This window comes from Salvelinus namaycush, chromosome 4 (assembly GCF_016432855.1).
Source record: "Salvelinus namaycush isolate Seneca chromosome 4, SaNama_1.0, whole genome shotgun sequence".
Lineage (NCBI taxonomy): Eukaryota > Metazoa > Chordata > Actinopteri > Salmoniformes > Salmonidae > Salvelinus > Salvelinus namaycush.
The window spans coordinates 51,894,243-51,908,894 of record NC_052310.1 but is presented as its reverse complement, the minus strand read 5'-3'; the positions used below and the strand labels follow the sequence as shown (position 1 = coordinate 51,908,894).

Here is a 14,652-nt window from a genome sequence, read left to right as displayed (position 1 = left end):
TGATATGTAGCCTATGCAGGGGCTGTAAGCAGCTGGCTGCAGTACTCATCACTACCCCTTTGTGTTGATGCTAAATTACATAGCTCAGAAGAATACTATAGCTCCAAATACATGAAATAGGACACATTTATCACACTCTGAAGAAAGGCAGACAAAGAGTCATTGGTGTTTATTCTTTTTGTATTACATCACTCCAATGGGTCAGTATTAGATTCATAACTCACCTTGTTGGTGGTGTTTGTCTGTTGAGTCGAGGCGGTCGTCTGGATGCTGGCTGCTTCTAGAAGTGGCCTATCAGAGCAGCTTCTGGACGTGGAGCCAATCTCCTCCTCTGACTGCAGTCTCAGAGCCATCTCTTGGTCATACTCATCCTTTGACATCCTGTGCAAACATATAGAGGGAGATATGTTTAATATCAGTAGATTAATCCCCTATTCTGGGCCTAGATAGTCGCATAACACCGATGATAAGAGAGGTTACTTTACGACAAAGAATGTGAATGTGTTACTTGTAGTTGAATAAAGGTTGGCCTACTGCCAGTCTTAAACAACATACAGTACATTAACCCACAAAGTACTGAAGTATGAGTGTTATAAAGACACTATAAGGCCCAAAGCTGGCATGAGCCCAAGCTCCTGTCCTTAGTGATCACCTTGCTGCCACTCACCATCATGATCTCTTAATTGAATTGATTAGCAGCTTAATTCAACAAGGATGAAACTTTCCATCACACAGGATTTGAAGAGAACAAAAATGTTGCAACATTTTCGATGAGCATAGCCGAGAACATAACTTAATATGAGATATGGTCTCTACGCAATATGTGCTATAAAATAGGCCTAGCTCTTGTGAAGCACATCTCAAAGCTCTGGGTAAACTAGGAATCTAATGCCCCGATTAGACCACTTACAGTCAAAGCATGAAGACGCATCACATAGATCTATAACATGTCCCTCTGAGACTTCAAGTAGACAATCAGGACCAAAGAATGGTGGGTGGGGCCAACCCTAAAACAAAATGATAAAAACAATTCTCTCCATTGCCATGGAGTGTAAACCCTTCAATTTCAGTGTAACACTAAGGAGCTTAGTTCCCTATGGACACACAACCTTTAGTGCTGCACTTCGCTTAGCTTCAAATGCAGAAATCCCATTAGAGATAGAGCGGCTTATAGAACAAGGAAGATATAATCTTGGATGATTTGGCACTCACTGATTTACTACACTGCTATCTACTACGAAACATGACGACACAGACACATGGGTTTTCAAGAATGACTAAAATAGTGAGACCAGTATTTGTGTTGTTCCTGGCTATACATCAAATGTCATTTCCGCTCACAAGCTGATACCTCCTCCGCCTCAAACTGTTGTTTCCGAAGTTTTATAAGTGTTTGTGTCAACACCTGCTACCAACTACCTAAGTTGCAATGGAGCCCGCTTCGCCTGGAATAGCTAACGAGCATTTCCAGCTCTGTAGAAGCTGTGTTTATTACACTCTTGTCCGGGACAATATTGACAATCCGGAGTTCCAATGTGGCAATTGTTTGCTAGCGGAGGATTAAAGGAATGGGGTGGCTATGCTTAGCAAGCAAATCTCAATTCTGCACGAATTTATGGGGGAAACGCCGCTCGGGCCTGATGAATGTTTCCCCGCCTTGTCATCTGTCCCTTGTCATCTGTCCCTATTCGAATGGCCTGTGCTACCTGGAACTAGCCTGCCAAAGAAGTCGTCTCCATCTGCTTCTCCTCCTCCATCTTGTAATGAAGTAGACGAGAACAGCAAGAAGACTGTTCCAATCAGCGCTGGTCCCATGTCACAAGTGGCGGAAACCGAAGGCAGCGGCATGCTGCTAAGTGGATAGGAATGACTGCGAGAGGGTCGGAGCAGATTGACATAAGGAATAGCTTTGCTGCACTGGTGCCTGATCTACCTGCGCCTTCATTGCTGGGATTGCTGGTGTTGACTCGTGTTGGAATTATTGTAATCTAAAGGAGACTTTTAGATTTCTTCAAAACAATCAAAAACTTTTATTTAATTACTGCAGTAATGGAGCTGGTCTGTAATCACCCCTGGAGGTGATCACTGAGAACTCAACGAGCTGGTTTGAGCCACAGCATTTTATAGCAAAGTCCATCCCCCTTCAGTCTACATGACAAACAACAGATGTATGGAATGGGTCACAAGGTTAAGATTTGTATGAAAAATACTTAGAATTCACAGCAGGCAAAATCTCATTGTGTAGAGACCAGGGTCTGTCCCTGGAGTCATCTCTCCCTGGTACCTTATAGAACAGAAACATTAACTCATGCTCTAGAATGCAGGTATCACCCAAAGACATTGTAAATCTTCTAGAGGCCCATCCTCAGTAGAACACACACAGATGAGCGTTCTAACAACCATTTCATGCAATAACAGCATTATAACATAATCTTGTAAATTCCACCATACTCTAACTACGCTGATTCCAGCAACGGCTTCGTCGTTGAGTTCGGGTCCTTTCCCTCTCTCTGGATCTGACGGGGCACTGCCTGCTGTGGGAGGTCTGGACCTGTCGCCGGGAGCAGCGGACGTACGCTATCCTGCTTCTTGTGGATCCGTGAAAAGGTTCAACTAATTGTGTTAGGGGTAGGAATGGGCGGATTTCTCCATTCCCTTCTCAGGCCGTTGTATAGGGCAGTTCAATGGTGAGAAATGTCTCAGTCCCTGGAGTAAAAACGTTGTGCTATCCAGGAGCACGAGTACAGGACATCAATAAGCTGCCCCCAAACATTTTAAACATCAGGAAATTGAGTTTCATGGTTCATGTGGGATTCAATGACATTATGAAGGACAGCTCAGAACAGCTGAAGATGGAATTTAAATAAACTGATTGTGTCACTGCTTGACACCAACAAACGCCCCATAATATCTGTCCCTCTGCCCTCCCTAAATCGTGGCATTGAACATTTCAGCAGACTTTTAGCCCTCCATAACTGGCTCTGAGACTATTGCAGCTCTGCGGGTTTAACATGTATTGACAATTTTGATACCTTCTGGAAACAATGCTCATTTTATAAGGAGGATGGGATCCACCCAAATCATTTTGGTTCCTGGATCCTTTCACAGCATTATAAGGCTGCATTGACACGATTACTTATCAATGACCCCAGCTCAGTTAATCCCTACCATTGTCATAATGCTTCAGCAAATTTACATTATCCCAGGGTCATTGGAAGACAAATTAGGTTACTTACAGTACATTGTATGTCCCTCTAACTGCCCTGAATGCCTCTGCTGATCCCACAGCTATATGCAGTAATCATGTGCCTATGGATCAGAGTTATACTGTTAGCACTGAGGTGGTGTGCCCTAGTAGGAAGTCCACTGTGTGCAGCTCACCCTGCACTAACATACATAGCACGAGTATGTCTAATTCTGCTAAGCTTTCCAGTGAAGAAAACAATCAAGCAGTCCAGAAAGTGCTAAAAATAGCCCACTTTAACATACATGTAGCCTAAGAAACAAGGTTCATGAAGTCAATAACTTGCTAGTAACAGATGACATTCATATTCTATTTCTATCTCTGAAACTAACTTAGATAATACCTTTTATGATAGTGGTAGCAATACATGGTTATAACATCTACAGAATTGCCAATGGCTGCAGTGTTGCGGTCTATATTAAGAACCACATTCCTGTAAAGCTTAGAGAGGATCTCATGTTAAATACTGTTGAAGTAATATTGCTACAGGTTCATCTGCCTCACCTAAAACCCATTCTTGTGGGAAGCTGGTATAGACCACCAAGTGCTAACAGTCAGTATCTGGATAATGTGTGTGAAATGCTTGATAATGTATGTGATATCAACAGAGGTATATTTTCTGGGTGATTTCGATAATGACTGGCTTTCATCAAGCTGCCCACTCAAGAAACAGCTTCAAACTGTACCTAGTGCCTGCAACCTGGTTTAAGTTATCAGTCAAACTACCAGGGCAGTTACAAAGAGCACAGAAATTAAATCATCACCATGTATGCATCACATCTTTATTAATGCAGCAGTAATTTCCTTTAAAGTAGTATCCAAATCCAACAATATAGTAGCCATTTCTAGGAAAACCGAAGTTCCGAAGGCTGGGCCTTTTTTAAATATTTTGCCTGAAATGACATACCCAAATCTAATTGCCTGTAGCTCAGGACCTGAAGCAAGGATATGCATATTCTTGATACCATTTGAAAGGAAATACTTTTCTAGTTTGTGGAAATGTGAAATTAATGTAGGAGAATAACACATCAGATCTGGTAAAATACACTGCTCAAAAAAATAAAGGGAACACTAAAATAACACATCCTAGATCTGAATGAATGAAATATTCTTATTAAATACTTTTTTCTTTACATAGTTGAATGTGCTGACAACAAAATCACACAAAAATGATCAATGTAAATCAAATTTATCAACCCATGGAGGTGTGGATTTGGAGTCACACTCAAAATTAAAGTGGAAAACCACACTACAGGCTGATCCAACTTTGATGTAATGTCCTTAAAACAAGTCAAAATGAGGCTCAGTAGTGTGTGTGGCCTCCACGTGCCTGTATGACCTCCCTACAACGCCTGGGCATGCTCCTGATGAGGTGGCGGATGGTCTCCTGAGGGATCTCCTCCCAGACCTGGACTAAAGCATCCGCCAACTCCTGGACAGTCTGTGGTGCAACGTGGTGTTGGTGGATGGAGCGAGACATGATGTCCCAGATGTGCTCAATTGGATTCAGGTCTGGGGAACGAGCGGGCCAGTCCATAGCATCAATGCCTTCCTCTTGCAGGAACTGCTGACACACTCCAGCCACATGAGGTCTAGCATTGTCTTGCATTAGGAGGAACCCAGGGCAAACCGCACCAGCATATGGTCTCACAAGGGGTCTGAGGATCTCATCTCGGTACCTAATGGCAGTCAGGCTACCTCTGGCGAGCACATGGAGGGCTGTGCGGCACCCCAAAGAAATGCCACCCCACACCATGACTGACCCACCGCCAAACCGGTCATGCTGGAGGATGTTGCAGGCAGCAGAACGTTCTCCCGGCGTCTCCAGACTCTGACACGTCTGTCACATGTGCTCATGTGCTCAGTGTGAACCTGCTTTCATCTGTGAAGAGCACAGGGCGCCAGTGGCGAATTTGCCAATCTTGGTGTTCTCTGGCAAATGCCAAACGTCCTGCACGGTGTTGGGCTGTAAGCACAACCCACACCTGTGGACGTCGGGCCCTCATACCACCCTCATGGAATCTGTTTCTGACCGTTTGAGCAGACACATGCACATTTGTGGCTTGCTGGAGGTCATTTTGCAGGGCTCTGGCAGTGCTCCACCTGCTCCTCCTTGCACAAAGGCGGAGGTAGCGGTCCTGCTGCTGGGTTGTTGCCCTCCTACGGCCTCCTCCACGTCTCCTGATGTACTGGCCTGTCTCCTGGTAGCGCCTCCATGCTCTGGACACTACGCTGACAGACACAGTAAACCTTCTTGCCACAGCTCGCATTGATGTGCCATCCTGGATGAGCTGCACTACCTGAGCCACTTGTGTGGGTTGTAGACTCCGTCTCATGCTACCACTAGAGTGAAAGCACCGCCAGCATTCAAAAGTGACCAAAACATCAGCCAGGAAGCATAGGAACTGAGAAGTGGTCTGTGGTCACCACCTGCAGAACCACTCCTTTATTGGGGGTGTCTTGCTAATTGCCTATAATTTCCACCTTTTGTCTATTCCATTTGCACAACAGCATGTGAAATTTATTGTCAATCAGTGTTGCTTCCTAAGTGGACAGTTTGATTTCACAGAAGTGTGATTGACTTGGAGTTACATTGTGTTGTTTAAGTGTTCCCTTTATTTTTTTGAGCAGTGTATATATATATATATAAAATACACCTTATTGAACAGCGGGGTCTGTGAAGAGACACAAACACAGGCACGATAACACTACTGCACTATACACACGCGTACACATGGATTTTGTGTTGTAGATATGTGATAGTAGAGTAGTGGCCTGAGGGCACACACTTAATGCGTTGTGAAATCTGTTGTGAATTTATTGTAATGTTTTTTAAATCGTTTAACTGCCTTAATTTTGCTGGACCCCAGGAATGGGGATCCATAATACAAATACAAATACATTGATCCCCAAAGATGACATTGGATTTGCAACCAGAGCAAACACCAGCAGACTGTACAGAACACAAACATCAAAATGGATACTTTTGTAGTCAAGTGCATTAGCATACATAGCATAATGCTTTAGCATAGCATAATGCCAGGAGTTGTTCATGACCAAATGTCCTGACCAGGAAAGCCTCCAGACCCTGGTTATAGACCATCATTGGAGCTTTTTCAAGGTCTAAGGATGTGCTCAGGAAAAACTATGGGCCCTATGTATGCTCCAATGAGTAAAGGAAACTACACAAAGGCCTACATCATTGATGAGATCCTGATGAAAACACTTTTCTTATAAAATTACATCAATAAATTGCATAGTCACAGTGCATGTATGAGATTGGGTGGAAAGGCCTCAGTTCTATGTCTCTTACTTGAGCACCTCCTGAAGAATCTTCAGCTCCTGCTGCTCCAGCTCACTCATGACATCTGCTCCATCTGTGAGACACTCAGGCAGAGCGCCTACGCACACAGGAAGGGTAAACATTAGAACAAACGGTTTAATTGGTGTCGTTTTAGACGGTGTTGGTTCATCAGTACCATAGTGTGTGTGAATGTAGAATGTAATCAGGTATGGTAAGCAAGCATTAGGACTAGGGCTGCAAAAATATCAAGTCACTTTTCCATATTTTCTACAGAAATCCCACTTGAAAGATTCAGAGAATCAAGAGAATAATCTGGAAATCCAGAATCCTCCAAACAAGACTTCTGGAAAATCTGGACATTTTTGGAAAGTTATAGGATTCTGAAACCCTAATTGGGAGTTGTGTGACAACTCTGACAAGGCCAATAAGCCTACCATTTCTCTCTTTAATGACACGCAGCGCCTGGAGCTGCAGCTCCATATTCTTCTGTACCATGAGAGCCCTGAACATCTGGAAGTCATCTGTGGCCAGGATGGGATGGAATACAGCCTGTATCAAGGAAAACAGGACAGGAGCAGAAAACAGTTAGGCCTATCTAACGGTAATTAGGATGGACATTGAACAAACAGTCAAAAAGGGGTTAGTAACAAGCACTAATAATTTTCAACATTATCTAACTATTTTGACTAGATCATGTTTGTACTTTCTACTGCCTCTGGGTGTGCACTCTTGGCAGTTGGCACTGTCATTGTTACAGTGGGCCAACAGCATGGTTAGGGTTGAAACTAGCGCTCTCTCTCTATCACACACACCTGATGTCTTTTTCTGGCCCAGGTAAGTCCCAGAAGGCACCGCTGGATCTGGGACTAAGTAACACTCTCCATCAGGAATAGCTCCCTTGAGCTGTTCCTATATCTCACTAACCCAATTCAGGCCTGGCCCACTAATCCTGTCATAGATCAGGTCTACCTGAATTCCAGAAGCTAACCGTCTCAGGCTCACAACCCAACATCACCAGATGGAGAAACAGAATACATTATCATTATGTACTGGAACTATTTCCTATTGTGTATTGTCATGCAGGTCCATACATTCTTTGGCCATGGAGTTGAACATGATGGGACATGTTCCTCAGTCCTCGACGAGGAGGAAGCATTTCAAGAAGATCTAGGCTGTAAATTAACTTGAATGTTTTGCAGGAGAGCATTACATACTGACCAGACCGCTCGTGTGCGTGTGTCCGCGTGCATGTTGATTTTGTCCACCCACACCAGACGCGATCAGGACATGCAGGTTGAAATATCAAAATGAACTAGTGATGCACCGATATGACATTTTTGGCGGATACCGATATCCGATATTTCCCTTGCAAAAAAAAATAAATACAACTATACCGATATTTACATTTTTTGCGGCCATTTAAGCATTCTAGTACAGTTAAATAGTTAACACACACACACACACGGACGCAGTGTTCTAAGGCACTGCATCTCAGTGCAAGAGGCGTCACTATAGTCCCTGGTTCGAATCCAGGCTGTATCACATCTGGCCGTGATTGGGAGTCCCACAGGGCGGCTCACAATTGGCCCATCGTCGTCCGGGTTTGGCCGGGGTAGGCCGTCATTGTAAATGAACTGACTTACCTAGTTAAATAAAGGTTACACACCACACTGTCCAAAAAGTTATGTTGTTGGCATTTACGTATGTCCCCATTACCAGTAAAACATAATCAAAACCTATTTCTTTCACTTACTTGATGTGCTGTTTTGTTGTTCAGTCATTTCATTCTCAACCAGTATTTCTATGAAACGCTGTTTGGGTCTTTGCGTGTCAAAAAGGATACACGTCAAATAACACTATTTGACGTGTCAAATATGTTTGTTGACCAATCAGGACCTGAATATGACTGCGCGTCACATAATAATTTAACACATTCATTCATTTTTTACGTAGTTATTACACATTACAGTGCTGGTCATAAAAGAAAGCTAGCTAGTTCATGGATGCAAACAATGTTCTTCCCCAAAAACATAGCAAAACGACATCATCTGTTTCAGTAGCTATAGTTAGCTAGCTAACTATATAGCTAGGTGTCATCATCTAAAATAACCCTAATTTATAAGACTGTTCTTATTTGATTAATGGTGGTTGGACCCATCTACGTAAAGCTATCCACAATAAGGATTAGCCACAATAGTGGACTTTGCGGTTTGCCTTCTAAATAAAAGTATGTCATTGACAGTGATGCTAATGAATACAAATAGTAGAATTATGCCATAATTGAATAGATCATGCTAAACGAGGTTGGAATGTTGTTATTTGAAATCAACAAAAGACAATCATTTGTTAATTTGACAAATCTGTTGAAATCACACTGGATGTATTATACTTTAGAATTGCATTGTGGTCATACAAAATTCACTGTACAGCCTTACCTATGGATTGTGGATCAATGACATGGGGTATCAGTCTACTCAGTGACACCCAGAGAACATTAGCGTTGTAGCTCTTATTGCGGGACTCTGAAACAACTGTGAATTGAGCCCCATTTATTGTCAACCTATGTGTTTTGAACACTATTCCCGAGGAAAAACAATACTGTGTGGATGTTTTGGAGTCTGATAACTCTGAGGAAGATGTTGGGGGGAAAATTGCTTGGGTATTGAGTAGACTGATACCCCATTTCATTGACCCCCAATCCTTAGGTAAAGCTGTACAGTGCAATATGAATGTCAATACACACAATAGGCTGACTGAGGAGGTGATTTCACACAGTCACCGTCCCGCGATAAGAGCTACAATGCTAATATTTGTGTAAACTCTTCACAGTTGTGTTCTGTGGGTGTCACCGAGTAGACTGATACCCCATTTCATTGCTTCATATTCCAACCTTATTTAACATGATCTAGTCTAAATATGGCATGATTCCACCAATTGTAACTTTTCAAAAAGGTACTTTTATTTTGAAGGCAAACCGCAAATTCCACTAATGTGCCTAATCCTTATTGTGGCTAGCTTCACAACACATAACCCGGTCCAGTCGAGCCTCACTAGCCAGATGAAGCTAGCTGGCTGCTTATAACGTTAGCTTTTGGCAACAGGGTTAAGTAGCTGGCTAGCTATTTATTTTCATGAACTGAAGTTCAATTTCAATAAGCGAACAACAATAGCTAATAGTTACTCACAAGGATTCCTAAATCATTGCTAAGAATAATGAAAATGACTGCAGTTTCTACTGGTCATTGTTTTCAGGCTGGTTGTATTGGTGCTAGCTACCCTAGAAGTTGCGGTCAAACAAATAATGCTTTATTACCAACGCGCTATTGTAAACACATCGCTCGTGGCCGGTGTTTGCATGTTTGTAGACTTTTTTGTGCAGCTTTGACAGTGCTACTGATAGTAGTGGTGGTGCTTGGCTTGCACGTGCAAATTCAGAACACACAACATTCTATAATAGAACTGTGTTATTTGACATGTTAAATTAAAAGCTTATTTAACGCGTCAAATAGTGTTATTGTCAAATAGTGTTATTTGACGTGTATCTTTTTTGACACGCAATGACCCAAACGGCGTTCCATAGTATGTCGTGAAGCTAATAGCAGTGATGCTATTACCGTGTAACTCCGGTAGGGCAACATCTAAAAAAGAGCGCACTTGGTAGTGTGTGCCGGTGCTCAACCAGTCACGAAAGCCAACATCAACCACAAAAGAGAACGGTTGATTGTCAAGGGCAATGAATTCCATTATCTTGGCATTAATGGATTTAGCCTTTGAGTTGTCTCGCTGAAATGTTCTTACTCTTTCAAATGACTGCTCGATCCACACAGCAGACATTGTGGGCTGGTTAGGAATGCTGTGTTGCACGTGTAGCGCAAAATTTAACGTGGCGTCATTACGTCATGTACCAACGTTATAGGTATGCACGTCTGCTTTGACATCGATTTTGCACATCAGCATTAAACTAGACATCGGGCCGATACCAATGTTGGCATTTTTAGCTAATATCGTCCGATTCCGATATGTTCGCCGATATATCATGCATCCCTACTCTGAACCAACTATATTAATTTGGGGACAAGTCGAAAAGCATTAAACATTTATGGCAATTTAGCTAGTTTGCTTTTGCTAGCTAATTTGTCCTGAGATATAAACATTGGGTTGTTATTTTACCTGAAATGCACATGGTCCTCTACTACGACAATTAATCCACAGATAAAAGGGTAAACCAAGTTTGTTTATAGTCATCTCTCTTCCTTCAGGCTTCTTTTTTGGACTTTATATGGCAGTTGGCAACCAATGTGCATTACCACTACCAACTGGACTGGAGTGTGGACCTCAGTTCATCTTTAAAATCACCCATGTGGGTATATGCTCCTAAAAACCAATGAGGAGATGGGAGAGGCGGGACTTGCAAAAAAAAAAGTCATAATATTATGTCCCCCAGTTCTTAAACCAAAGACGCGCCCCTGGGTCTACAGGATAAGTGATTATTCTGGCACAAAAAGAAACACTGTAAACATAGTTTGTTTACCTACACACACCAAATGTGCATAACCTAGGCTGACTTCTAGTGCAAGAAGAATCACGGTTTGAATTTATCTCAGAAACCTGGTAATTGAGTTTGATTGGATATGACCCAAAGTTACATGTTTAAATGGTAACAATATAATAGGGAGTCCTAAAAAAAGTAATATCCCATATTAGGCTACCTCAGTGGCGTTTTTAGGGACACTAGCACTGTCCACTACTCCTTCCTCCACTGTGCAATAATCATCCCAAATGACTTGATTAGCTTCCAGTTTAGGTAATCCCTATGAGCAGACCTGAAAATTGACACTTGGCTTCATCAGCAAGCAACAAGGCCTTTGGGATGTCAAAGAGCTAATCTCTACTGTTAGAGGTGTTAGGTCTGAGACGTCAGGTGTAACATTACATTAATAAGTCATCACTAATGAATTCCCTCACATACAGGAATCGTTTAGGGGCCATGGGATGTTCTTCACTGAGCCATACCAAATACATGACAGGCTATATGGCATTAATGGTGCATTAAATGAATTATCCTGAGATGGAGGCTATTGAATTCTGCCCGGATACAGAATATAGCCTGTTCAGTAAGGCCAGAGTCCAAAGTAAGAGACCAAGAGCTGGCAAATCTCCAGCAACCATTGGATGTCATCATCATAATACAAATCCCCTAGATATTGGTCATCACAAGAGGCAAGATGGAGCAAGTGGCAGAGCAGAGTGGCATTAATCCTGTATCTAAAAAGATGCCTTACATTAAAAAGACAACTCTCCTACTGTGCAATTGTTTGTAGAGGTTCTGTTATCTGAAACCATTTGCATTGTAAAACTGCACACTCATCCATCTAAATCTACGTATCTTGCGTATTTGTGGCAGCGTATGAAAAAGATGATTATCGCGCTTACCTGTAAGGTTTTGGACTTGGCGAAAGGAGAGGAGCATGCCTCCAAAAACTGCTGCTCATTGATGCCAACCTCTTGCATGTAGGTTTCTAACAACTTCTCCACCTGAAAATAAATGTGGCTACTCGCATCACTGTTTTCCAAAGACAAAACATGTGATGTTAAGACACTGAAAAACTTTTCATGACTAGGCTAACTCATCCATTTCACATTTTGATTTAGGTCTACTTGGAATTGTAGATCCAAAGTATTTGTATTTAAGATGCATGTGTAACGTTAAATAATCAAAATAAGAAAACTTGCACAATAACCCAATGCATAGTAATGTTGCAAGCCATTCTAAAGACTAGCTACTCACCAAATGCTTGTACTGCTGATGGATATCTGTGTAAGTCAATTTATTCTCATCTTCGTCATCAAAAACTGAAATAAAATCCAAATTGGTGAACTATGCAAACTTGCAGGCATAATCTCAATTAAACAACTAGGGGGACACTACCTACATTATGTATTCCTGATTTGCAGCTGTGTTTTTTAATCCATCGTCATAAACAATAGCAACAAACATCAAGTTTCCATTTTCATGTGTGCCCATCTAACATCGGATTACAAAAGTTAGGCTATAGTAGCCAGCTGCTGTCTTCTATAACATCTATATATAATATATCTACACACACATATATATATACATACATACCATACATACATATACACACACATATATATATATATATAATTAAATGTATAGAAATGCAATTCATAGAACGGACAAATAATTGTCTTAAATTGGGACTCGCATTCTATTCCTATGCATTTTATCCTATCCAATATGCAAAATCCTGATCATTTTTTAAAAACTGGCCCCTGAAACTGGGAGGTTTGGCAACTGAGGTGATTGTTATTTTGGTTAAGCACCGTTGTTGCTACAGTGTGACAGTTCCACACACGAGTGGCTTAAAGGAATGGTAGCTAACTAGCGTGAGCCAGACAGATTAGCTAGCTAGCTTCTTTGCATCAAAGTACTAATTCATAATTTCCAATAATTGGATTGATGTCACTCAAACATGTGAAGCACTGATGCATTCCAAACAATGTAAACAACTGGGGTGTATTCATTCTGTGCCAAAACAGTTCTTAAACGGATGCAAATTAAACAAAACAGGGCGGGACCTATCTGAATTTGTCCAATAGAAACAAATGTTATGGTCTATTTGCTTCTGTTTGGTTCTTAAAATGGTAAACGGTTTCAGTAATGAATACACACCTGAACTGGGGTATAATCCAATGATATATATACTGTAAACCCTGGATTGCTAATTCTATGTATTGGCCAAGGAGAGGCTTTGAAGCCACCGGTCGGCCATATTGGCACTCCCAAGAAGAAGCAGTTCTCCATAGGAACGAATGGAATTGTACAGTATTTCAATTAAAGGACAAAATGACATGTATTTTTTGTGTTAGTGGGGACAGTAACATTAGAACTTTCAAAAAAATTATATTTTAAGGATAATGTTTTTATAGATTTGTATTTATGTTTAGCTTACATAATATTATTTAAAAGTATGCATTATGGTGTCTGTAATAAAATACGTGGCAAAACAACTGTATACATGAATAAATGCATTTATATAGCTTCCAAAATATATTTTTTTTACGTTAGGGGAGTGCCAAGATGAGGCCCCGTGGCTTCAAACAGCACCCCATGTCAGCCATCTAGTGTGTATATAAAATATTGGTGTAATCATTATTCCAACACTTTAATTAAACTATTGAACAAAGCACGCCATTCCATGATTTCAATAAATAAATAAAAATAAATATATATTCTCCACCCTGATTCAGAATATACCATTTTCATTGTCCATGGCACGCTTGGTTGGTTCAATAACTATTGACGAGAAAACCCGAATATCCAATCTAACCGGACCGTGTACCTAACGTTACCAGCGCTCTGAAAAGTCGGGTAAACAATACTTTCCAGTGGATATTTTTTCTTAAACTGAAGGACAAACTGCACAGACAACCGGTAGAATAAGTTGAAATATAATTTGATTAAACATTCTGGCTTGTAAGGAACATTTACACGATTTTGCACACAAATGTATCGGGCTGTATAGCTAAATTAGCTAGTTATACTGTACCAATTAAATTGTGTGTTACAGACTGATTAAGAGAGTAAAATCTAACAACAGTTAGCTAGCTAAAGTACTCAGAAATGCCTTCTAACGTTAAGTTAGCTGGCTAGCTAGCTAACTCGGGTGCAAAGCATTGATTATAGCATGTGTAATCCTGGTCCTATAAACCCTTTAATAATTTCCCTTATGGTAAAAACATATATAAAATAAATGGCCTTACCTGTACATTTGTTTTCCATGAAGTCCGTAACTGGTATGACCCATTCGGGACTTGACAAATATCCAGCAATGCTCTCCACAACCCACTCGCTGTCCTCAGCCATGTTGGCTAATAACACCCTATAATATTCTTCAGGCGAGGAAGTTTAGCCCTGAAATTGTACAACAATGCACAACTGAAGTCTAAGGATCCATACATTTGTTGAGATCTAGCTAGCAAGCTAGTCCATTGTTATTATCCCTCTCCGTAACATGTTTTGGTAGCTGCATAAAATCTGAAAAAGCGTACTCATGAATTTCGAAAGGGTTGACACCTAATC

At 41.2% G+C, this 14,652-nt stretch overlaps 1 protein-coding gene across 1 annotated transcript in view; it reads right to left on the bottom strand.

Annotated features, from left to right (window-relative positions):
* Positions 1-14,652, bottom strand: part of LOC120046599 (cilia- and flagella-associated protein 36-like) — an 18,774-nt gene extending 4,122 nt beyond the window's left edge. The window contains exons 1-6 of the mRNA XM_038991968.1: positions 14,334-14,652; positions 12,337-12,401; positions 11,982-12,083; positions 6,983-7,097; positions 6,558-6,645; positions 225-381 (exon numbers count right to left, since the gene is read on the bottom strand). Coding sequence (XP_038847896.1) covers positions 225-381; positions 6,558-6,645; positions 6,983-7,097; positions 11,982-12,083; positions 12,337-12,401; positions 14,334-14,436 — 630 coding nt within the window. The 5' untranslated portion in view covers positions 14,437-14,652. The remainder of the gene's footprint in view (positions 1-224; positions 382-6,557; positions 6,646-6,982; positions 7,098-11,981; positions 12,084-12,336; positions 12,402-14,333) is intronic.